Source organism: Scyliorhinus torazame, chromosome 10 (genome assembly GCF_047496885.1).
Source record: "Scyliorhinus torazame isolate Kashiwa2021f chromosome 10, sScyTor2.1, whole genome shotgun sequence".
Lineage (NCBI taxonomy): Eukaryota > Metazoa > Chordata > Chondrichthyes > Carcharhiniformes > Scyliorhinidae > Scyliorhinus > Scyliorhinus torazame.
In genome coordinates, this window is record NC_092716.1 from 32,502,071 (window position 1) to 32,528,025 (window position 25,955).

A 25,955-nucleotide genomic window follows, 5' to 3' on the forward strand; every position below is an offset into this window, starting at 1 on the left:
AGTGCCTTTTTTTTGAGAATCATCGCTGTTATACAAAAAACTGAGAATGCGTGGGGAAGCCTGCATTTCCCCTTGATGGTCTGCCCATGCCTGCATTCCTGGCAGCATGAGGCAGGTGGGTACCTGAGATGTACCCAGTGGTGGGACCATCCGCTTTTCCCATATGTGAGGTGGTCGCAGTCACCAAGGGGACTTGACATTCTCAAGGCATCAATACCTGCAGTAAATTCTTAGTGATAACTTGGTATATTTGTAGATTCCGTCCCCTTCATTAAAATATAGAATTAACAACCATCTGGATAAAAATCATGTTTGCTGGAGCATGCAGATGAAACTCTTTGACTTGTCTATTAGATTTTAGTACACGTTCTCGGAGCTTTTGTTTGCTCCCTGGGTCAACTCAGTAAGATATTTCACATTAACTTCATTGCAGTGCTAATGTAAGCCTACTTGTGACAATAATAAAGATTATTATTATCTATCATTGTCCTGGCTGTTTCTGGTTAAACTCTGGTTACACTGCTGAATGTACAAGGCTCGGTTCCAATGAGTCTTTAATCTGGAAAACTAACCCGTTTTAATTCCTTTGATGGGAAAAGTGGCATGAGCTAAAAAGTTAGGATCACTGAACATGTCCTCTTCATATACAACAAACCGGAGAAAAGCTAAAGATGGATCCTGAATGACAAATTCTTCACTAGCATCTTCCACTCCTCCTGACCAAACTGGATTAAGGCCATTGTCATCTGGAATAAAACAAGAATATGGTTTAAATCACTCAGACACTTACTTCAAGATATTATTCCTGGCTCATTTTATATATTACAGCATATTAATTTTCAGAGTTTGGCTTTTTAGGAGCATTTAAACATAGCGTAAATAATATGTAATAACAAACAATGCTTTATTGAAGAAATATCTTTGCTATCCACCAGGTTAATCCCCAGCCTTTTTTAAAGTTCAGAATTTGTGCTGTTGTGATCTTTACATACATTTCTGTTTGCTATTTGAATACACACATAGAAGGTGCCTGTTGCCCTTGTCCTAGATGGCAGAGGTCATGTTTTGGAAGGTGCTGTCGAAGGAGCCCTGGCAAGTTGCTGCAGTGCATCTTGCAGATGATACCCATGGCTGCCACTGTGCATCGGTGCTGGAGGGAGTGAATGCTTGTGGTTGATGGGGTGCCAATCAAGTGAGCTGCTTTGTCATGGATTGTGCCAAGCCTCTCGAGTGTTATTGGAGCTACATATATGCAGGCAAGTGGAGGGGTCAGGAGGGATATCACTCACTGTAGGATCCCTAGCCTCTGGCTTCACAGAACCACAGGAAAATACAGTGCAGAAGAGGCCCTTCGGCCCAAAGAGTCTGCCCCGGCACATGAAAAACACCTGACCTACCTACCTAATCCCATTTGCCAGCACTTGACCCATTGCCTTGAATGTCAAGACGTGCCAAGTGCTTATCCAGGTACTTTTTAAAGGATGTGGAGCGAACCTGCCTCTAGGCAGTGCATCCCAGACCTGCTCTTGGAGTCACACAATTTATCTGTCTAGTTTAGTTTCTGGTTGGTGGCAACCCTCAAGATGTTGGGGGATTCAGTATCGGTAATGCCATTTCCACATTTACAGTCTTTTTTTATTTGTTACAGTATCCACACTACAAGGAAGAATTGTATCTGCCTGATTTGGTAAATAGTCCATTTGCTGTGGAATAAAGCCACCTGAAGGCGGTAGCTTTGATCCTACAATTGACTAAAGCATTCCAGACAGAGGGAGGAGGAAGGCTCCTGTACCAAGTTGTCATCTGGTCATTCATGTGGAAGTTCCGTGTACATGGAGAAGGCAGGATTGGGCTCAGCGATGATGCTGTCCCCTGTGCCACTGCAGCTGACAGCCTCACATACATAGTCTGGATATACTCATTGTACAAGTTCACATTTTGGACACGGTACTTTTATATTTCTTCTTGAGATGTAAGCATTGGTTATTGCCCACCACTAATTACCCTTGAGAAGGTGTGGGTGAACTGCCTTCTTGAGTTGCTGCAGTCCATTTTGTTGAAAAAGCCATTGTTTTCTAGCTGCCTCCACCACATTCTGACACCTTTCCCCCACTCTGCCCTGACAGTAACTCCCCCCGACCCTGCCCCGACTGAACTCCCCACTCCAGACCCTGCCCTGACAGTAACTCCCCCCGACCCCGCCCTGACAGTAACTCCCCCCGACCCTGCCCTGACAGTAACTCCCCCCGACCCTGCGCCGACTGAACTCCCCACTCCCGACCCTGCCCTGACAGTAACTCCCCCCGACCCTGCCCCGACTGAACTCCCCACTCCCGGCCCTGTCCTGACAGTAACTCCCCCCGACCCCGCCCTGACAGTAACTCCCCCCGACCCTGCCCTGACAGTAACTCCCCCCAACCCCGCCCTGACAGTAACTCCCCCCGACCCTGCCCTGACAGTAACTCCCCCCCGACCCTGCCCTGACTGAACTCCCCACTCCCGACCCTGTCCTGACAGTAACTCCCCCCAACCCCGCCCTGACAGTAACTCCCCCCGACCCTGCCCTGACAGTAACTCCCCCCGACCCTGCCCCGACTGAACTCCCCACTTGCGACCCTGTCCTGACAGTAACTGCCCTCGACCCCGCCCTGACAGTAACTCCCCCCGACCCTGCCCTGACAGTAACTCCCCCCAACCCCGCCCTGACAGTAACTCCCCCCGACCCTGCCCTGACAGTAACTCCCCCCCGACCCTGCCCTGACTGAACTCCCCACTCCCGACCCTGCCCTGACAGTAACTCCCCCCAACCCCGCCCTGACAGTAACTCCCCCCGACCCTGCCCTGACAGTAACTCCCCCCCGACCCTGCTCTGACTGAACTCCCGACCCTGCCCTGACAGTAACTCCCCCCGACCCTGCCCCGACTGAACTCCCCACTTGCGACCCTGCCCTGACAGTAACTCCCCCCGACCCCGCCCTGACAGTAACTCCCCCGCCCCTGCCCTGACAGTAACTCCCCCCGACCCTGCCCTGACAGTAACTAACCCCGACCCCGCCCTGACAGTAACTCCCCACTCCCGACCCTGCCCTGACAGTAGCTCCCCCCGACCCCGCCCTGACAGTAACTCCCCCCCGACCCTGCCCTGACAGTAACTCCCCCCGACCCCGCCCTGACAGTAACTCCCCCCGACCCTGCCCTGACAGTAACTCCCCCCCGACCCTGCCCTGACTGAACTCCCCACTCCCGACCCTGCCCTGACAGTAACTCCCCCCGGTCCTGCCCAGACTGAACTCCCCACTCCCGACCCTGCCCTGACAGTAACTCCCCCCGACCCCGCCCTGACAGTAACTCCCCCCGGCCCTGCCCAGACTGAACTCCCCACTCCCGACCCTGCCCTGACAGTAACTCCCCCGACCCTGCCCTGACAGTAACTCCCCCCGACCCTGCCCTGACAGTAACTCCCCCCAACCCTGCCCTGACAGTAACTCCCCCCGACCCTGCCCTGACTGAACTCCCCACTCCCGACCCTACCCTGACAGTAACTCCCCCCGACCCTGCCCCGACTGAACTCCCCACTCCCGACACTGCCCTGACAGTAACTCCCCCCGACCCTGCCCTGACAGTAACTCCCCCCGGCCCTGCCCCGACTGAACTCCCCACTCCCGCCCCTGCCCTGACTGTACTCCCCACTCCTGACCCTGCCCTGACAGTAACTCCCCCCGACCCTGCGCAGACAGTAACTCCCCCCGGCCCTGCCCAGACTGAACTCCCCACTCCCGACCCTGCCCTGACAGTAACTCCCCCCGACCCTGCCCTTACAGTAACTCCCCCCAACCCCACCCTGACAGTAACTCCCCCCGACCCTGCCCTGACAGTAACTCCCCCCGACCCTGCCCTGACAGTAACTCCCCCCGACCCTGCCCTGACAGTAACTCCCCCCGACCCTGACACGACTGAATTCTCCACCGCCGACCCTGCCCTGACATTAACTCCCCCTCCGACCCTGCCCTGACAGTAACTCCCCCCGACCCTGCCCCAACTGAACTCCCCACCCACGACCCTGCCCTGACAGTAACTCCCCCCGACCCTGCCCCGACTGCACTCCCCACTCCCGGCCCTGTCCTGACAGTAACTCCCCCCGACCCCGCCCTGACAGTAACTCCCCCCGACCCTGCCCTGACAGTAACTCCCCCCGACCCTGCCCTGACAGTAACTCCCCCTCCAACACTGCCCCGACTGCACTCCCCTCCCCTGACCCTGCCCTGACTGAACTCCGCCCGACCCTGCCCTGACTGAACTCCCCCCCCCCCGACCCTGCCCTGACAGTAACTCCCGCTCGACCCCTGACCCTGCCCTGACAGTAACTCCCCCCCGACCCTGCCCCGACTGAACTCCCCACACCTGACCCTGCCCTGACAGTAGCTCCCCCAACCCTGCCCCGACTGAACACCCCACTCCCGACCCTGCCCTGACAGAACTCCCCATTCCCGACCCTGCCCTGACAGAACCCCCCCCCCCACTCTGCCCTGACAGTAACTCCGCCCGACCCTGCCCCAACTGAACTCCCCACTCCCGACCCTACCCTGACAGAACCCCCCCCCCCACTCTGCCCTGACAGTAACTCCGCCCGACCCTGTCCCAACTGAACTCCCCCCCCCCAGACCCTGCCCTGACAGTAACTCCCCCCAACCCTGCCCTAACAGAACTCTCCCCCTGACCGTACCCCGACTGAACTCACCCACGACCCTGTCCTGACAGAACCCCCCCCTAACCTGCCCTGACAGAACCCCCCCGACCCTGCCCCGACTGAACTCCCGACCCTGTCCTGACAGAACTCCCCCCCCGACCCTGCCCTGACTGAACTCCACCTGACCCTGCCATGACTGAACTCCCCCACAACCCTTCCCCGACTGAACTCTCCCCCTGACCCTGCCCTGACAGAACCCCTCCCCCGACAGAACTCCCCCCGACCCTGCCCTGACAGGACCCCCCCCCCAACCCTGCCCCGACTGAACTTCCCCCGACCCTGCCCTGACTGAACTTCCACCCCCGACTCTGCCCCGACTGAACTCCCCACTTCCGACCCTGCCCTGACAGAACTCCCCACTTCCGACCCTGCCCTGACAGAACTCCCCCCGACCCTGCCTGACAGAACTACCCCCAGACCCTGCCCTGACTGAACTCCCCCCCGACCCTGCCCCGACTGAACTTCCCCCCGACACTGCCCCAACTGAACCCCCCGACCCTGCCCCGACTGAACCCCCCTGACCCTGCCCCGACTGAACTCCCCCCGACTGAACTCCCCCCGACCCTGCCCTGACAGAACTCTTTCCGACCCTGCCCCGACTCAACTCCCCCTGACCCTGCCTAACAGAACTCCCCCCAGACCCTGCCCTGACTGAACCCCTCGGCCATGCCCCCGACAGAAAACCCCCGACCCTGCCCTGACAGAACTCCCCCCGACGCTGCCCTGACAGAACTCTCCCTGACCCTGCCGCGACTGAACCCCCCTGACCCTGCCACGACTGAACCCCCCTGACCCTGCCACGACTGAACCCCCCAGACCCTGCCCGGACAGAACTCCCCCGACCCTGCCATGTCAGAACTCCCCCCGACCCTGCCCTGACAGAAACCCGCCAGACACTGCCCCGACTGAACTCCCCTCCTGACCCTGCCCTGACAGAGCCCCCCCCGACCCTGCCTGACAGTAACGCCCCCCTGACCCTGCCCTGACCACCTCTTCCCCACTCTGCTCAGACACCTCTCCCCCCCCACTCCTCTCTGACACCACTCCCCCCCCCCACTCCGCTCTGACACCTCTCCCCCCCACTCCGCTCTGACACCTCTCCCCCCACTCCGCTCTGACATCTACCCCCCCCCACTCCGCTCTGACACCTCTCCCCCCCACTCCGCTCTGACACCTCTCTCCCCCACTCCGCTCTGACACCTCTCCCCCCCACTCCGCTCGGACACCTCTCCCCCCCACTCCGCTCTGACACCTCTCCCCCCCCACTCCGCTCTGACACCTCTCCCCCCCACTCCGCACTGACACCTCTCCCCCCCACTCCGCTGACACCACTCCCCCCCACACCGCTCTGACACCTCTCCCCCCCCCACTCCGCTCTGACACCTCTCCCCCCCCACTCCGCACTGACACCTCTCCCCCCCCCCACTCCGCTCTGACACCTCTCCCCCTCCCACTCCGCTCTGACACCTCTCCACCCCTACTCCACTCTGGCACCTCTCCCCCCCCCCCCACTCCGCACTGACACCTCCCCCCCCCCACTCTGCTCTGACACCTCTCCACCCCCCACCCCGCTCTGACACCTCTCCACCCCCACTCCACTCTGGCACCTCTCCCCCCCCCACTCCGCACTGACACCTCCCCCCCACTCCGCTCTAACACCTCTCCCCCCCACTCCGCACTGACACCTCCCCCCCACTCCGCTCTAACACCTCTCCCCCCCCCACTCCGCTCTGACACCTCTCCCCCCCACTCCGCTCTGACACCTTTCCCCCCCCCCACTCCGCACTGACACCTCTCCCCCTCCACTCCGTTCTGACACCTCTCCCCCCCACTCCGCACTGACACCTCTCCCCCCCCCCACACTCCGCTCTGACACCGCTCTCCCCCCCCCCCCCCCACACCGCTCTGACTCCTCTCCCCCCACCCCCCTCCCCCCACCCCCACTCCACTCTGGCACCTCTCCCCCCCCACCGCCCCCACTCCGCACTGACACCTCGCCCCCCACTCCGCTCTAACACCTCTCCCCCCCACCCCCCCCGCACTCCGCTCTGACACCTCTCCACCCCTACTCCACTCTGGCACCTCTCCCCCCCCCCCCACTCCGCACTGACACCTCTCCACCCCCCACCCCGCTCTGACACCTCTCCACCCCCACTCCACTCTGGCACCTCTCCCCCCCCCACTCCGCACTGACACCTCCCCCCCACTCCGCTCTAACACCTCTCCCCCCCCACTCCGCACTGACACCTCCCCCCCACTCTGCTCTAACACCTCTCCCCCCCCCACTCCGCTCTGACACCTCTCCCCCCCACTCCGCTCTGACACCTTTCCCCCCCCCCCACTCCGCACTGACACCTCTCCCCCTCCACTCCGCTCTGACACCTCTCCCCCCCACTCCGCACTGACACCTCTCCCCCCCCCCCCACACTCCGCTCTGACACCACTCTCCCCCCCCCCCCACACCGCTCTGACTCCTCTCCCCCCACCCCCCTCCCCCCACCCCCACTCCACTCTGGCACCTCTCCCCCCCCACCGCCCCCACTCCGCACTGACACCTCGCCCCCCACTCCGCTCTAACACCTCTCCCCCCCACCCCCCCCGCACTCCGCTCTGACACCTCTCCCCCCACTCCGCTCTGACACCTCTCCCCCCCACTCCGCACTAACACCTCTCCCCCCCACTCCACACTGCCACCTCTCCCCCCACTCCGCTCTGACACCTCTCCCCACCCCACTCCACTCTGACACCTCCCCCCTCACTCTGCTCTGACACCTCTCCCCCTCACTCCACGATGACACCTCTTCCCCCCCCCACTCCACTCTGACACCTCTCCCCCCCCACTCCACTCTGACACCTCTCCCCCCCACTCCACTCTGACACCTCCCCCCCCCCACTCCGCACTGACACCTTTCCCCCCCACTCCACTCTGACACCTCCCCCCCACTCTGCACTGACACCTCTCCCCCCCACTCCACTCTGACACCTCCCCCCCCCACTCCGCTCTGACACCTCTCCCCCCCCGCCCACTCCACGATGACACCTCCCCCCACTCCACTCTGACACCTTTCCCCCCCCCCCAACTCCACTCTGACACCTCCCCCCCCACTCCGCTCTGACACCTCTCCCCCCCCCCCCACTCCACTCTGACACCTCCCCCCCCACTCCACTCTGACACCTCTCTCCCCACCCCACTCCACGATGACACCTCCCTTCCCACTCCACTCTGCTATAATAGCTTTCACCCCCCTCAACAATGGAAGCTCTGGTTATGACAATCTTTAAGTATTAAGATGGTGTCATTGTGGGAATAAGTTCAGGAAACCCTGTTATAGATGGTTGCACAATATTAGTTATGGTTTTAAAAAGCAATCAGGACTAATTGAAAATTGATTCCGGTTACTGAAATAATTTCACCCAAATGTCAAGACAAGCTATTCAGGGCTAAATGAAAAACAAATGCAAAAAGCGAACTTTTTGTATTCACAACACAAAACAATTTCCACATTGCGGCACACACACACACACACGCACACATATTGGTGCACACACACACTGGTGCAAACACGCGTACACACTGGTACACACACACACATACTTATAACTACTGTTTTGAACTTCTTGTTCTCGTTCTCAGCTCCACAAAGTTCTACTTCTACAAAAGGGCAAACAATGCACCTGCCAGGTTTGGGTAGATGGCGGGCACCAAGAATCTGCAAAGATAGTGAGAATAATAAAGATATTATGAGAAAATCTGACAGAAATCCAATTAACAGTAGTGTAAAATCGGATACAGCATGAAGATACAAACTGGCATTATAATTGTCACAAAGAATAGTTTACACAACCACCTTTACCATTTGTGACAGGGGAACAGTGATATCTGAGGATCTTTTCAGCAGTAATACTGTTTCATTTGAACACTTCACATTTTGGAACTTTAACCAAAGTCGTGACGCTTCTTAAGTTTTGCTGAGGACGTGCTAATACCACAGCTGTGGCACCAGTGTAAAGGCAGCTTCAAATGTGCAGCAACGGTAAAGTTGTGACATTTTTCTGATGGCGGGAGAGGAACTCTGCACATGTCTGTAACATCTCTCACACAGAGTCTGATTGATTGATATTTATTGTCATATGTACAGAAGTACAGTGAAAAGTATTTTTCTGCGGCCAAGGGAATGTACACAGTATGTACATAGTAGACAAAAGAATAATCAACAGAGTACATTGACAACGGTATATAATTATATATGAAGTGGAAAACGTTTTAGTAGGTCAGAACGGTGATAAGAGATAAAAGAAAGGGATCTGGTTGAGAGAGCTCGCAGAGAATCGCCATGCTCTGGCGCCACCTTGAATGCTTCAACACTCGCTCTGTGTCATTGATGAGGTTTGAACTGTCACTGCAGACTAGTCGTTGTGTGTTATAACCCACACGAGGCCTACGGGGATGGACCGAATCGCATCTCTGTGAGCCTCGAGTACAAGCTTCCTCTGAACTCTGTTACAAAAGCCGGCCCAGATGGGAGCCAAGCAGAGTAGTTCTGGCTGGGACCTGGAGAGTACCGTGTATATAGTTTGCTTTGCAACAAAATAAGTTTATTTATTCCTCTCATTTTGGACTCCGCTGTGGCCTCTAAACTATGGTATCAGAGAACCATTCATAAGCCTCAAGTCTCCAACTTGAATCACTCCACCATTTGACTAATGCCCGTCTAGACTTTAAATAGGTGGAAAACAGTTCAAACTACAGTACAGGATGATACCACAGAAAGAGGCCATTCGGCCCATTGAACCTGTGCAAGTTCTATGAAAATGCTTTCCAATTCGTCTCAGTCTCCTGTTCTTTCCCCACCCATGGCTCTGCAAATGTTTAACCCGCAAATATTCATCCGATTCACTTTAGAAATTTACTATTGAACCTGCTTCCACCATTCTCTTTATAAACTTGAGAATCTTTTGGTTAATATGGCTTCACAAGAACTATCTGAATTTGTGTTTTGCAAAAGGCAAACGAGCAGAAATCATAAAGCAATTTGTGTACTTGCAAATTCTCCATGGCATTGCTCATATTAAGTTAGATGACACAATGGTTCTAAGGATTGGAGCGTTATGTAGTATACAACAGTGCACAATGTATTATTGTGAGAATAATGAACTAAGTCCTGCTTACCCATAATCTTTACGCTCGCTGACCTGCTTTGCTCCCAATATCCAAATATCTCCATGTTAAAATTCATGTCCTTGTATAAAAATCCCTCCACTGCCTCCCCTCCCTGTCCCTGAAGCTACCTCCACCCTGACAATCAGCCAAGAAATCTGCATTTCCCAATTCTGACCTCTTACGCCCAAACGTTGGCTGTCTGGACTGTGGAATTTCCTCCCCAACCCTTTCCAGCTCTCTACCTCCTTTAAGACACTGCTGAAAACCTACCTCTTTGATCAAGTTTATAACCACCTGTTCCAATATCCCCTTCTTTAGCATGGTGTCAATTATTCTGCTTGATAACACTCCTGTGTAGTGCCTTGGGATGGTTTACTATGTTAAATGCACATTATAAATGCCAATTGTTGAAGCAGTAAGTTACAGCAGTGACCGCAAAGTCCAACTGTTGACATAAAAACAGGGGTAGCACATTTAGCCCCCAAGCCTGTCTCACCATTCAACGAGACCGCGGCAGATCTACAACCTTACTCCATCTAACAAACATCTATCAATCTCAGATATAAAATTGATTTGCGGAAGAGAAATTCAAACATCTAACTCCCTTTGTGTGTCAAGGTGCTTCCTAATTTTACTCCCTGAAGGCCTGACTCTGAAATAGTTTCTCTTTATCTATCCTATCTGCTCCCCTTAATATTGTGACATTTTACAAATGTACAGCATGTGAAGAGTTAATGTTATGTTAAGGTTAGACACCAGAGGGAGCTAAGGGACAGGACTATAAATTGCACTGGCTCTTGGACTTCGGCGAGGAGATTAGACTGGAGCTGAAGAAGACAAGATTCATAGTGTATTGCAGAACTAGTTAAGAAATTATAGTTATAGTTAGTAGAGAGAGGTAGTGTTAGTGAGTGTAGTTTAATTCTTACAAGTATGTTTGCTATTGAGAATAAGTGTCAAACTCAAATTTAGTAGTGTTAATAAAATTGGTTTAGTTCTTCAAATGAGCTGTGTGCATCTTTGTGAACACTACTCCTTCCATCCTGGAAACCCCTCACAAAGATCACCACAAACCACCCCTAAACCTTCTAAATTCCAGGGAGTATAATTCTAGTCTGTGATTCAGAAGTACCAACTGTCTCAAGCTTATTTAGCATTTACAAAGTAATTCCTGGAGGGCGGCAGAGATATAAATGAGAATTAGTTTGCAAAATAATTTCCTGTCCACAAGTTTCTACTCCAGTGACTTTAAAATTCCGTAAGAAATATGTTTTGTTGTCCTGTTTCCAATGATAGTCAGAATAAAGGAGGAAACTTTAATCACATGCGGCATCCTTCAGGCCCGAGGTGATGCCTGGGGCTAGGCAATCATTCCTGGACGTGGATGTTTGGCCAGCCTAGCTCTTATTCTGTTTATTTGTATATTACAATTGAAAATAGAATGACACAATACATCCCACGTGGAATGACTTTCCTTACTTTTATTTTCACAGAGTATGGTCGGTGTTGAGTCGAATTGTCGCTCCTTAGAGACTCAGGTTGCAGCACAAAACCCGTCCTTCCGTTCATAGAAAACAAAGACTGATTCAACTGCATCGGTTTATCTGTAGCAGAAGAATTGAAATGGTTTATCGAATCACAGCGTTATGTACAATGTAGACGCCAAACCCTGAGATGGTTCTCTCTGAGAGATTGGGCAGATTTTAATGAGTGCAACAAGGGTCTCGACCACCTGTCTGGAAAACCGATGGGGGCCCTGCGTTACTTCCCTCCAGGAGACCCGATGCTACTCTGAGTTAATCAGGCACTTGCCTGGACAGCATCGGGCCTCCTGTTGGATTAAGTCCCCGTCAGGATTGAAATCGCGCCCCGGGGAGCTGCCGGCCAACCAGGGGCTGGCAGCACTCCCGTACCAGCAGTGCCACCAAGAGTGGTGGCCACTGTCTGTATGTCACTCGGTCCTGTAAGAGGGGTCAGTGATGCATCCCCAGATAGACCTTAGTGTTGCTAGAATTAGGGTGGAGGGGGTGAAGTCGATGGGGTCCCCACCCCGCACCCTCCTGCCCACTCGTAACAGAACCCCTCTACCCCAAAAATGCTTCAAGGAGACATCAAACTCTGAGCCATAAGTGTGGAGCTCAGACATCATGTCCTAGCCACAGTTCCATAAAATTTGTGAAGAGAACATAACAAAACATGGAATGAGAAAAGATAATTAACTCCATCAATCTCACATGCCGTGTTTAATTTGCACTCTCATTTAACACCATGATGGAGCTGGTTAATCAAGTAAAAGATTTTAAAACAGAACATTTAGGTTTCTCCTTGTCATGATATTCAAACATACATCATAACACATACATAATGATAGACAGACCAACGGACCAATTAGCACACATAACACGACAGCCAATCACAGACAAGAGCAGACACAGTATAAGACAAGAAATACAACACTTCCTGGGCAGTCCATCTGGAGACAGCACAGGGCCAGGACCTCATAGCAAGACACTCACACAGTCACAACGTGCTGAGTACCAAGTCAGATGGATAAATAGTTGATTGGAATAAAACTGCGTTGTACCAATCGCAACCATGTTGGTTCGTCTGTACCTCAGAGCACCCAACACTTCATGATACCAGGAGTGAATCGATACCTACCGGCAAATCTGCCATCCTGAGCCATGGCAACAAACCGCAGCCGTTGCAAGTCGCTGGGAACCTGGGCACAAATTGGAAGCTCTTCAAGCAGCGATTCGAACTCTTCATACAAGCCAATGAAAAACAGGGCGCCTCGGACAAAACAAAGATTGCCATGCTCCTCACTACCGCAGGTCAGCACGCCATCGATGTATACAACTCCTTGGTGTTCGCGGAAGGCGAGAACAAAACTAAGTATGACACGGTCCTCCTCAAGCTTGACAAGCACTTCAACGTTGAGGTCAACGAAAGCTTTGAGAGGTATGTCTTTCAGCAGCGCCTGCAAGGTAAGGATGAGCTCTTTCAGTCCTTCCTGATGCACCTCCGCATACTCGCGCAGTCCTGCGGTTACGACACCACCTCAGAGTCCATGATCCGGGACCAGATCGTTTTTGGCGTTGCCTCCAGTGGCCTACGCCAGCAGCTTCTAAAAATTAAAGGCCTGACCTTAGCATCTGCAGTTGAAGCCTGTGTCCTGCATGAGAATGCGACCAGCCGCTATGCCCAATTTCAGGCGACCGAATTGGCACGGAGGGAGTCCCACGCGATCGAATCGGCAAGCCAGGCCGCCCATGAGGCCGAACGCATCCAGGCAATCGAGTTTCTCCCCGCCCGCGGCCCGGACGAGGGCGGCCGTTTCGCGCGCTTTTCAAGGCCTCCCGCGTTTGTGCGCGCCAAAACCTACGGCAACACTGAGGGACGTGCTGCGCAGGCGCGCCCGACGCAAGACCGAACTGCGCATGCGCAGTGGCGTAACGAACGCCATGACGTCATGACGTGCAGCAACTGTGGAGCTGCACATTTAAAAGGGCAATGTCCTGCAAAAACCCGACAATGCCTACGCTGTGGCAAGATGGGCCACTACGCTGCCTACTGTCGAGCGTCTCAACCTGTTGATCTTCCACATCTCCGACAACCTCGCAGGAACGTGCGGACCATTCAGCCTCCACATCACGACATCCAAACCGACGACACAGATGACCAAGACGCCTTCCGGGTTGCGGTCATTGATGCGAACCGGGTCAACACCATCAATCCAGGCGATGAATGGTGTGCCACCCTAACGGTCAACCCAAATTCGTCGCCCACCTACTAGACTGGACTTATGAGACTGTTCACACGTCAAACTTTAGCAACTACTGTTTTGTAACATGTCACTGTTTTATCGTTCCAGGCCTCGTTTGATTGTTCCAAATTTCAACGTTGTTCTTCTTTTGTTATGGTACAACCTCGTTAGCATGTCACACCTGACATCGCCCCTTGTATATAGTTAAGCCCCATGTACATGTTGTAAATATTACGCACACACACCTTTAGCTGCACTCAGGACACATTTATATTTATAACCACGTAGGCACATAATCTTGTAAAAAAGGGGGGATGTCATGATATTCAAACATACATCATAACACATACATAATGATAGACAGACCAACGGACCAATTAGCACACATAACACGACAGCCAATCACAGACAAGAGCAGACACAGTATAAGACAAGAAACACAACACTTCCTGGGCAGTCCATCTGGAGACAGCACAGGGCCAGGACCTCATTAGCAAGACACTCACACAGTCACAACGTGCTGAGTGCCAAGTCAGATGTATAAATAGATGGTTGGAATAAAACTGCGTTGTACCAATCGCAACCGTGTTGGTTCGTCTGTACCTCAGAGCACCCAACACCTCACTCCTTGCTTCCAAGATAGCTGAAAAGAAAATCCAAGCTCTGGAGCTAAACATTGCAATTCACATTACGGAACCGCGGTGCGTAACTGACAGTAGCAAGCATAACTGATGTTACTGACGCATTTCCCAGGCTTAACAGGACTTATACTTGCACCACTGTTCTGCACCATTATCCAAAGATACTGAAAATATCGCTTATGCCCAGTGTTCTCATCTTCTCAGAATTTACAGTTTGATTTTCTGTTTTGTATCCATTGTCACTTATTTATTAAATCTATATTATTTCATAGTTGAACTTTGCCTTATTCTCACTCCCACTAATGCAGTCTACTCCTATTGTTCAATGTATTTTTCTTTAAAGGACTCATTTGCAGGAATCTGGAGAAAGGACAAGGATGCAGCACTTCTGGGATGGCTGTTCCAAAGAGCCATCAGAGGCTCAATGGACTGAATGGCCTCCTTTTGGATCATGCAATTCTACGATCCAGCAGCACAAATTAAGCAATTTTAACAAAAGAGCACGGGAGCTTTTATTTGCCTGGTTTCAATTTGACGTAACAGATATTTCACATCAAGAAACTTCAAGCTAAGATGGATCATGTGTGTACCCTGGGTCCAGAACCACAAGATTGTATGGTGCTCCACTTATTCCTCATAAAATGAGTTTAAAAACTATCTTGGTAACTGATCCAGATGATCAGAGACTGGACGTATGACTGAAGATTTTTTAGCCACATTACTCACCCACTCACTATCAACCCAACACTTTACCCACTTACCTGACTGTCCACCTATTCATTCATCCACTCACTCATTCACTATCATTGAGTCTGGACATTTAAACTGACTATACAGCTAGTGCTGTAAAAAAGCAAGTCCCATCTCCTCTGTCTCTACGCCGCTCCGACGGAGTTCCTTGAGGGACACTGCACTGTGCACGTCAGTGAAAGCCGGGATCAGAAAACCATGGAAGAAATCACGGAAGTGTTGAGTTCGTGGAATATTCGAGCACAGTGCCAATCCGAAAATCATGGCCGTTGCTCAGATCTGGACCAAAGTAACAATGCAAAGACTTAGATAAATTTAGGAAGGAGCAGAAACCCCATCTGGAGGTTGTACACAAAGATATGTCACCTTCAGGTATTTACACAAAATTGCTTAAATAATTTTAAAATCTTCAGTGTAAGTGAGAAGGAGGCCTTGTGTACAGTGGGTAGCGTCCATACCTCTGGCCTGAAGCTCTGGATTTGACTCCCACTCCTGGACTTGATGGCCACAGAAGGTGTGTTCATAATACACCAGACAAGTTCACTGTAGATCCTTCTGCCTTTTCTGGTCAGCAATGCTTGATGAAGAGTGGTTGCTCTGAAGACTTCAAGCTAGTGACCAGTCCTCGGAAATTCGAGCTATAGAAATCTGATGTAAGCGTGGGCTTTGTCTGTTTCATGCCGGAACCTTTCTAATTATAAATAAGTGATCTCAGACGTGATTTACCGGCCGCGACCTGCCGGAATTGGGACGGGACGCAGCCTGTCGATCCTGCAAGACGCCTCTTTTGAGTTTCGGTCATTAAGGTTCACGAAATGAGAACGAGACATCGTGATCTGGATCCCACCCACAATGGGCGGGACCAGACTTGCCAGATCTAACCGGCTTCTGGGATCTACCGGCTTCGCTGAGGAGACCCAAGCTGGGCGTCATTTAGCACTGGTCCTCACTAACGAGGACCAAGCGGAACAGCACTTGGGAGGATCCCCCAGGTGATTGGAGGCCCCAGGGTGGTTGGGATCTGGGCAAGGTGGCACCCTGGCACTGCTGATGCCACCTGGTCACCTTGGTCCCTGGATGCCAGCGTGGCACTGCCACGGTGCCCAGGGGGATGCCCTGTCTGTATAAGTTAGGCTGCGGGGGGGTTCAAGGACCACCCAACAAATGAGTTGTTCATTGGGATCCGGGGGTCACCTCAGGGAGGGGGCCGACAAATCGGGGGCCAGATCTCACTCCTCAGTGCAGGAAATGCAACTGAGTGCAGCCTGGATGGATATTTTCCCACTGATGCCTGGGAAAATAGAGTTGGATAACGGATTTAGTTCTGGCGCTTCTAACTCCACCAAGAACTCTGTTTTTTTATTTGTTAGATCACGCCCATACTATGGAAAACATTTATCTAATATCTGGCCATAACTTCTTTGGAGTAGCAAATCAGTGGCGGATTGCCACTCCGCACCGACTTACTTGTGCTAAAATTCTTAAGCGTCTGTCTCTCCTGTCCTTCCTGACTCAGGTCGAGTGAGCTTCAGACAACGCAGCAGGTCTCTGACTCCAGCATCAAAGTATATAAGGAGCAGATCGAAGGAGGACATGCCCCCTTTTTTTTACAGCACCAGCTGCCGCAAAGCAGGTGAGTTTAATGTCTCATTGGAATTTGGAAATGTTCCATTGGTGCTGAGAGGTTGTTTCCCCTTATGGGAGAGTCTAGGGCCAGAGGGCCATGATCTCAGAGAAAGGGGTCACCCAGATGAGGAGGGCTGTATTTTCTCAGAGGGTAGTAAATCTGTGGTATACTCTACCGCAGAGAGCTGTGGAGCTTTAGCTTTCAGGGATGTTCAAGGCTGAGATAGACAGATCTTTATTCAGTAAGGGAATCAAGGATTATGGGGATACAGCAGGAAAGTCGAGTCGAGGATTATCATTTTAGATCAGTCATGATCTCATATCTCATTAAATGGCGGAGCAGACTCGATGGGCCAAATGGTCTATTTCAGCCACTATGGACTGGATTTTCCAGTTCCCCAGCTGCGTGTTTCTCGGCAGTGTGCCATTCGCTGGCGGTGGGATTCTATACTCCCGCCGCTTGTCAATAGGTTTTCCATTGAGCCCACACCACGGGTATGGTGTTTGCTGCCAGCGGGAAAAGTGAATTGCAACGGCTGGAGAATTCCTGCTTACGTCTTATTGTCCATGGACGTAAGTGTAAACTTACTTCAGGCACAACAGTACCTAAAGTCCCTGGGCGGGATTCTCCGTTGGCCGACACCGGAATCGGGAAACGTGATTGGGCAGAGAATCGGTTCTGATGCTGAAATCGTGGCAGGCACCGGTTTCACGCCAAATCGCAATTCTTCGCCGCCTTGACAGCAGCGTCAATGCGTTCCAGAATGCACGTACAGTAAACGCCATTGGCATATCATTAGCGGGCCTGACCCGATATTCTCCGAGGCCACCGCGATTCTTTGCCTCCAATGGGTCAAAGTCCCGACGGCGAGTTCACTTGTGCTTTAAAAGCCACAAGTCCAGCGGTCCTCCAGTTTTCTCCCGCTCCGGGCCGTTATGTGCGGCCTTCTCCCAGGGGGATGGAAGAACAGAAAATGACAGTGTTAGACAGTCTAACACATGCAGCCCACGGGGTGGGTTCCTAGTGGCCTCAGTGGTCAGGGCACCCGGCCATGGCAGCCAGTATGGGCGCCGAAATGTGGTGCAGGGTAGGGATTCGACCACTCTCCTGGTTGGGGGAGGGGGGGGTGTTGTTGCCAGGGGCACAGTGTTGCCTACTCACCCTTGCCACCCTGAGGAGGTCATGCATTTTTTTCCTGCACAGCAGGCCGGTCCGGACAGTGTTGGTCGTGGCGCTAACTGTATCTGCCATCTGCGCCCAGGCACGTCGAACAGCGGCGGCTGGCAGCCTCCTTCCCCACGTACTGAGTGTCAATCGTGAATCCGGCAAATCCTGCACCATTTCTCAATGGAATAGATTGTGTTCCACGTGGTGCTGGTGCGAGCTCCTTAACAGTCGCTGAATCGGTTCAGGTGTGGCGCCAGCTTTGCTGCCGTAGAAGTTCACAAATCCTACCCCGGCATCAATACTAAACCGAAAATCCAGCAGACTATACCTGGAATTCTTGCTGACATATTTATTATTATTTTTTTTTTTAAATGACTTTTTCTGAGTTCCAAAGCCAGGGCTCAGAGTGTGGGTCAGGGGCGAACCCCCTAATCCAGCTCCTTGCCTGCTCCAAAAACCAACTCAAATTCAAATTGAATCCAATTCGTGGTCGCCACAAGAGAGACATACCAGATCTGAGCCAAAAGGCAGAGCAGATACTACTACACTTGATCTTAGCCAAAAGGCCGAGAAGCGATCATATCTATTGTTTTAATGCTGCAAAACTTTGGATCAAAAACAACTCAAGTTCAAGAGATATATAATGAAAAATGTTAAGCACCTGGAGTTTGGAAATTTAGAGCTGCCATTTGGGATCCATGTTGCCAAAGCACAATTGGGTCGTAGTTGGAAGAATCGATACGTTGGCCTTTTGGATAGATCCTGGAGAGTTGCTTGCGGTTATACTCTCGAAACTCTTTTGACTTTTGTTTCAGAATGGTATCTGCCTTGTTCTCTGCAAATGATCTCATTTCTTTGTAATCAGTGATGTCTTTAGCTGAAAAGAAGATATTATATTTTTGAGTAATTGCTATATTTGCCTTTTTCATCATTTATGCCCCTATAGTTAAAAGCTTGATCACTCAAGTTACAGGACTGCCGGAGCTTTCACCTTTGGCGGGGGCGTAAAATGGAGGAAGTCAGTGGTAAGCAAATTCAAGTGGGTGTGTCACAGGCAATAATCCAATATTGAATCGGAATGCAATGGGCAATGATCTGATAACAAGTGGTGAGTAACGGGCGATGATCTAATATGAAGTGGGTGTGTAACGACTAGGGTGACATCAAGTAGGTGTGTAACAGGCAATGATCAAATATTGAGCCGATGTTTAATCGGTAATTATCTAACATAAAACACATACGTAACAGGCAATTACGGGCATCGAGCAGGAGTCTCCTAGGCAGATGAGCCAACATTGAGTGGGTGTGTAATGGACGGACGAATCAATATCAAGTGGGTGTATAATGGGCGATGATTTGAAACTGAGCGGGTGTGTAATGGATGGATGAACCGATATTGCCCGTTTCACATCCCTGCCGAAGTTGTACGTTCTGTGTAATGAGTTGGACCAACTATGGGAGAGGGCAGAACAATGACAGAAGAAATATAATGCAGAAAAGAGTGACGCAAAAGGGAAAAATAGACAACCTGCGAACTCTATGAATGGGGCAGAAACAGCTGAGAGAAAACTAGGTGTCTTAGGGAGTTGATGCCAAACATAGGCAAGCAATGCACAGCAACAAGAAACAAAGCCAATTGGATGTTATATTACACAGCCAAACCAATAGAATAGAGAGTAGAGGCGGTGAACTTAAAACTGTTCTGGTCAGTTAAGAACTGGGGAAAATTAAGATTAAAATGAAATTGGGATAAAATAAAATGAAAAGGGGAATTGATAAGGACAGCTGTCTGAAGGGAGTTTTGATATGCAAATTAGCATATTTGTATGAGTGCAAGTGTTTACCTATGTGACTAGGGGAAAACAATGGGGTATAGAAGAGGTACCTTCAAAGTGGAAAGACAAGGGAATTGGGACTTATATGCTAAAAGGCCAGGCCCACAGGGTGGGTAACATCAAAGGGAAAGAATGATATATCAGTAGCACAATAACTGGAGAAAGGGACACAGCAGGAGCAGCTACCAACACAGCCACACCCGGCTGCAGAAAACAGTTTCCCCTGAAAACAAGCTATTGCTAAATGGGCAGTTGGTCAAAATCCAAAACTCGAACTGAGAAATTACGCCGTGGCTGAAACTGAAGAAGGTTTTCCTAAACGTGGACAAATAACCTGTGAGTGGTAATTATCTGCTGGGTTTAGCTCACAGAGTTAGATAATATTGGATGTTGTTTGGGAACAAGGGGCATCACAGAGTTCAGGAAACATAGGTAGTTGGGAATAAAGGGGTAAAACCTCATGTAATACTCTGGTGTGTGTAGCTATCAGTGCAGTTAAATGTAGTGTTGTATATATATTTTCTAATCTATAATTATCATGATCTTACCCCCCATTTAAAGTATGCCCTACATAGACACTTAGGTGTTACTCTTCCATTTAATTTTTGTCCTCCCTAAAGGGAGCTATTGATCGACATTTCTTTATTCATGTTGGCTTCTATCAGGAGCTGAGCAGAGTGGAACTTGTACATCCATTCTCACAGTACACCAGGGCAGTCACGCCTCACTACCTGCTCGCAAATGATTTAATGACAAGAATCGTTAGAACGTTCTCTGTACAAATTAACCAATAGTATCGTCATTGTTCAGTTGGTACTAGGAAGCTGGAAAATATCAGGTAAACAATTCTGATGGACGAGACTGGGAAAATGACTAATATTAATTACAAATCTACCAGAGAAGATGACCCCTCTACACGGAAAATTAATTACCGTTCAGCAAAAATTCTCGAGACTTTGTTGGTCTGCAATATACAACTAAATCAGATAACTCTTTGGCGATCTGCTGTTTCCTCTCCATCTCATTTCGATTCTCCTCCTGTCAAAACAGAGCTCAAATAAGTTTTTGTGCCATTCACCGAAACTTAATATCCCATGATCAAACAAGTAACTGCTACACACTAATCGGTCTATTCAGCCATAAATCTGTTCCATTCCAGATTTTATTTCCCTTTTAAACATTCTTCTACAAAATGTATGTGACTGATATTAAACATTTTTTTCTGCACAGAAGAAGCTGTAATGCTTTGACAAGTATCACTTGCAAAAGAATGCTGCTAGAATGAGGATTTTATCCTGGTTAGTTACTGAATCTTTCTTTCATTTTTACACATTGTGCGTTTGTTTCCCTCTAGGCAGTGATACTGATGATCATATCATTAGTTTATCAATAAAAGTAATCTTCGCTCTGGATTTTGCTTCTGTCAGGATTTCTGTAATTTTACCAACCGCTTAGATAAAGAAGGCTGGATTCTCCGCAGCCCGGCTCCAAAATCGCTGGGGCGAAGAATCCAATTTCATGCCGAAATCGGGTTCGGCGCCGGTCCGGCGATTCTCCGGGACCCGAGAATCGGCGTGATCGCGGAGTACTCCGCGCGGCTGGGGGCCCATTGCCAGAGGCTAGCCCAGCAATCCTCCACTCCCGATTGGTCGAGATCCCAATGGCGTGGTTCATACCACCTATTGGCGGTCAGGATGCTAGTGTGGTGGCTGCGGACTCCGTGTGCCCTGGTGGGGGGGCAGGGGGCATTAGAGGCGGGGGCGGACAGATCGGCAGGATTAGATCTTCGGGTGCGCGGCCGATCGGGGGGCTCTACATTTTTCATCTGCCTCCGGGTCCGGGTCCACCATGATGTTCGGAGCGGCCGCTGGAGGCCGCCGCTGTGTGCATGAGCGGACTCAAAACCAGAAGTGCGGGGGCTCGTATCCGCAGAATTTCTCTGGGTTCCTGCTAGTCCCCTGCAGGTCATTGAACCAGCTCATCCTTTTTGCAGGAAACTCCAGAGTAAAACTCCAGCGGTTTTACGCCGGCATGGGCACATATTCCCAAGAGTATTTCAAAATAGCGATTCATACAGGGTACAGTGCTTATTGATCTGCAGGTAAATAGAAAGACCATTTTGCACACAGCGATCCCACAAATGTTAATGAGTTAATTGGTCAAATGGTGGTGATGGTCAATGAAGGACAATGACCAAGCCAACTCTTGGATCTTCTTCAATCTTTAACATCCACTTGGACAATTATACATGACCTTGGTTGAGCATATTGTCCAATGGATTACACCTGCAACCATATTGATCTCTTTCACTGTTACCCTGGAATCTCAGCCTCACTTATGCACTCATGAGACCATGGTTCAAATCATGTATTCAACTAGACATGAAAATTTGAATGAAAACGAATGTTCAGTAATGCACAAATGCGCAGGGTCAATTTTCCAAAAAGTGTACTTCTGACGGCGACCCTCACCGATCGGAACACACACCAGGAAACCGCAGGTGCACTACCCATGTGGAGTCTGCTCACAGCTTCTGGATATGTACTCCCTACAGTTGACGGTCTATATTGGGAGGATCTATTTAGAACATGCTCTCTGTTGTGTTATACTGAGCCCATCCAGATCAGGAATTTTTGAATTTCTTAAATTTATGAATTTTATCTGCAGAGGCAGTGCATATGGCACAGGCCTGAGGAGGCAATACTCAAACTGCGCGGCGCTCTTGGTCATACTACATATTGGGTACAGTGTTTAGTTGTGGTCACTGAAAAGCAAGTGATCACTGGAGGCAGTGCAGAGAAGCATCATGAGATTAATCTATGTTAGGGGCTTTGACTTAAAAGATTGACTGCACATTTCAGTTTGGAATGGAAACATGAGAGATGTTTATTTTGAGGGACAAAAATGATAATGGTATGCAAAAAATAAATCCACAATAAGATTGGTGCACTGGTTCAAACTAGTAAAAGGTCCAAAGATGTGCAGGTTAGTTTGATTGAACATGCCAAATTGCCCCTAAGAGGGGTTACGGGTATAGAGATTGGACCTGGGTGGATTGTGCTTTCAGAGTGTCGGCACAGACTTGATGGGCCGAATGGCCTACTTCTGCACTGTAGGGAATCTATATTCTATATCCAGCCTCCATTCGCAAGCTCAGACATTTTAATGAAGTTAAGGAGGGACCTGAAACCCGCCCGCTCCTACGAAGGGTGAAACTGACAGTTTGCGGGCTCATCGAGAGTCTATCCCAGGAATGTTTTTTAATGTTCACGGAGTTGGCTGGACTTTCGCAGCTGCTGTGTTTTGCACCAGCTGCAGGGAAGTGTGAATCATGGATTAGAGAAGAGGTAAGTGAAATGGTTTTGAAAGTGCTATGATTCGGCCATGTAATTACTGCTTTAACATTGTGTTTGTCAGATTGTTACTTCTACCAAGCTGTCAAGTAATAGGTCAACATTGTGAATGTGGAGAAGCCTTTAGATGAGTTAAAAAATGGATAAAATAGAAGAGTACATTTCACACAGTTAAAAGGGTAGTCTTGTATGATAGCCAATGTTAAAGTTTCATCCTTTCCCATTGCTTTTCTGAATTCAATTTAGACATCTCTTGAAATAACAGTTCTGAAGTCTGTTTAATAAGGGAATTCTATGGACTCTTGGCTGCAATCAGAATACCTAATTCTTTTATAAATGCTACACATTGTTTGTAAAGCTACTTTGAAGAGTCTCTTTATTTACTCAGGGTGTTTTATGGGCTATTCAACAGCTTCCAACTGTCATTAAATGGCTTGTGAGTTCTGTTCATGTCATGGATACTGGGTGAAGGGATGAGAGGAATGGGGTGAGGGATGAAGGGATTGGGGGTGAAGTTGAAGAGATGAGGGGAACTGAATAAAGGGGATTAGAGAGTGAGGGGTTAGGGTGAAAGTGGGTTTAAAGAATTCTGAAAGATCAACTCATATAGGTGAGTTAGTGATTGCCTCAGAAGTTCCAGGTCAAGGTGTTTTGGGAACAGAAGCTGACCTTTTATCCAGCCCACTCTTGTCTCAGGCCTGGCACTTAAGGCCTCAACTCCCAAGAGGGTCCTGCCTGCTGGCACTCCCGAGATGGAGGTGATCATGACTGATTTGGTCCACCTCCTGATTTCCACCTCCAACAGAAAAATCCAGCTCAGCATGTTCATTGTATAGAATAGATTTCTATATAGAATAATGAAGGTGAACATCCTGGAACTCTTTAAGATGCAATTTGATAAAACAAAGGGATGGAGGGGAGACTACTGAATCTTCTTGCAAGGTAGGAATTTGTATGAGCCAAAATATAGGGCTGCACGGTTCGATTCCGGCCTTGGCTGACTGGGAGGAGTTTGTACATTCTCCCCGTGTCAGCATGGGTTGCCTCCTTGTGACCGGTTTCCTCCCTCAGTGCAAAGATGTGCAGGTTAGGTGGATTGGCAATGATCAATGCGTGGGGTTTAGTGGCAGGGCTGGGGAATGGGCCTAAGTAAAGTGCTCTTTTGGAGGGTCAGTGCAGGCTCAATGGGCTGAATGGCCTCCTTCTATAGGGATTCTAAAATATCTTCTTCACCGTTAATTATTATATGATATTCAATAAATTCGGCACAGCACTCCTCGGCGAACAAAGTGGGAAAATCAGTTTGGATTCCCAGTCCCAATCACTATCCGTTGCTAAATGCCACAGAATGTGAGTATCTGGTGTTAGGAAACAGATATAATTTGAACAATTGATATTTTTATTGTGTATGTTAGGAAGGTTTAAAACCTACTTAGGCGTGGGGCTTGGTCACGCCCATTGTGGGCAGGGTCCTGATTGCGCCACCTCGTGTGGTCCGGGTATATCTCGCGAGGTGTACTGGCTGCCAGGAAGCGCGTGGGGGCTTCTCCCGGCATCTACCAGCCGCGTTGCACTCCCGGGTTGAGCATAACGCGAACGGTAGATCGCACCCATTGTTTAGCAACAGAGAGCCACATAGCAAAGCAGAAACACTGGAGTTTGGAACCAGGTAACCCAGAGGCAAAAAACATTCCACAGAAACTGCCGGTACAGGCAGGGCAATACAGAGGGACAGAAAGCAAGTCACAGTAGCTAAAGAACGGGAAGTCCCAGAAAGCAGAGAATGAGAATTCCAGGAAGTTAGAGGAACAAAGATTCTAAATCTGAAAAAAGGGTTCTGTTCAGTGAAATCAGCAGCAGAGAGTGAGGCTCTCAGTAAAATAAAATGCTGACTTCACTGAACAGAACACTTTTTTCAGATTTATATTCTTTGTTCCTCTAACTTCCTGGAATTCTCAATCCCTGCTTTCTGAGACTTCCCGTTCTTTAGCTACTGAGACATCAGTTACAGAGAGGCCAGATAGCCGCGGTGGTCCTCAGCTTGGTGACTCTTTGATACAGCTTGTGAAGTAGTGGTCTTCTGTTAGCGTGGCTGGGTACCTGACAGATTGTGTGGAAGTTTGAATGCACAGGGATAAGAGAGGTTGAAATCCTGGATGTGGATCCTTGGTGAAGGCACGCAAAAGAAATTGGGAGAAGATTTTAAGTGTAGTCTTCAAGGGCGGAGTTTAGAAACCCTTGTTTGAAAGGCAGAGTTCGAGTGAGACCAGTCATCTCACAGTGTGACAAGCATCTGGGGCGATTTGATGAGAAAGCCACAGAAGTTGTTTCTGGTGACATCTGTCACTTCTTTTCAGAGTGCGGTGTGTCTGACCACATTTTGCCAATTTGTTTAAATGGACTGTCTACTTACTGAGAACATTAGAGTATAATGTACATTTTGCAACTTGTGTTATATATACCAAACTGTATATATGTGTGAAGGTAAAGCCGGGGTGAAGGAGTAATGTATTTTAGATCATCTTCTCTTGTTTAGTAAATGCTTTATTCTTTTGTTAAAAAATGAATGATTAGCCCCCTCCAAAACGGCGTTATCGAGGAGTACGCCGCACGGCGTTGGGACGGCCTCTGGACGTTACCTGAAGGCCCTCCCCCGATGCTCTGCTCCCAATGGGCCGAGGTCCCGATGGCGTGGGGCACATATGCTATCAGTTTTCGTGAACCCGGCGTGCTGGCTGCGGACTGTGTCCAGTGGCGCCACAATCGGCGGGGGGGGGGGGGTGGGGAGCAGTGCCGCTGGCCGTGTGGGCTTCAGCGAGGGCTGGGGGGACTGGTGGGGGGTGGCATGGGGGTGGGGAGGAGGTGTCCAGTGGGCACTATCTGGCAGGTTGGACCCAGCAATTCTTCG

General features: G+C 50.2%; 1 protein-coding gene and 1 pseudogene across 1 annotated transcript in view; both read right to left on the reverse strand.

The window, feature by feature from the left end:
- The window catches only part of plcg2 (phospholipase C, gamma 2), a 291,774-nt gene that overhangs the window by 15,849 nt on the left and 249,970 nt on the right, over positions 1-25,955 (reverse strand). The window contains exons 25-29 of the mRNA XM_072517925.1: positions 20,627-20,732; positions 18,521-18,736; positions 11,388-11,512; positions 8,343-8,457; positions 573-746 (exon numbers count right to left, since the gene is read on the reverse strand). Of these exons, the coding sequence (XP_072374026.1) occupies positions 573-746; positions 8,343-8,457; positions 11,388-11,512; positions 18,521-18,736; positions 20,627-20,732 (736 nt within the window). The remainder of the gene's footprint in view (positions 1-572; positions 747-8,342; positions 8,458-11,387; positions 11,513-18,520; positions 18,737-20,626; positions 20,733-25,955) is intronic.
- On the reverse strand, positions 18,233-18,437 carry LOC140384983 (U2 spliceosomal RNA; annotated as a pseudogene).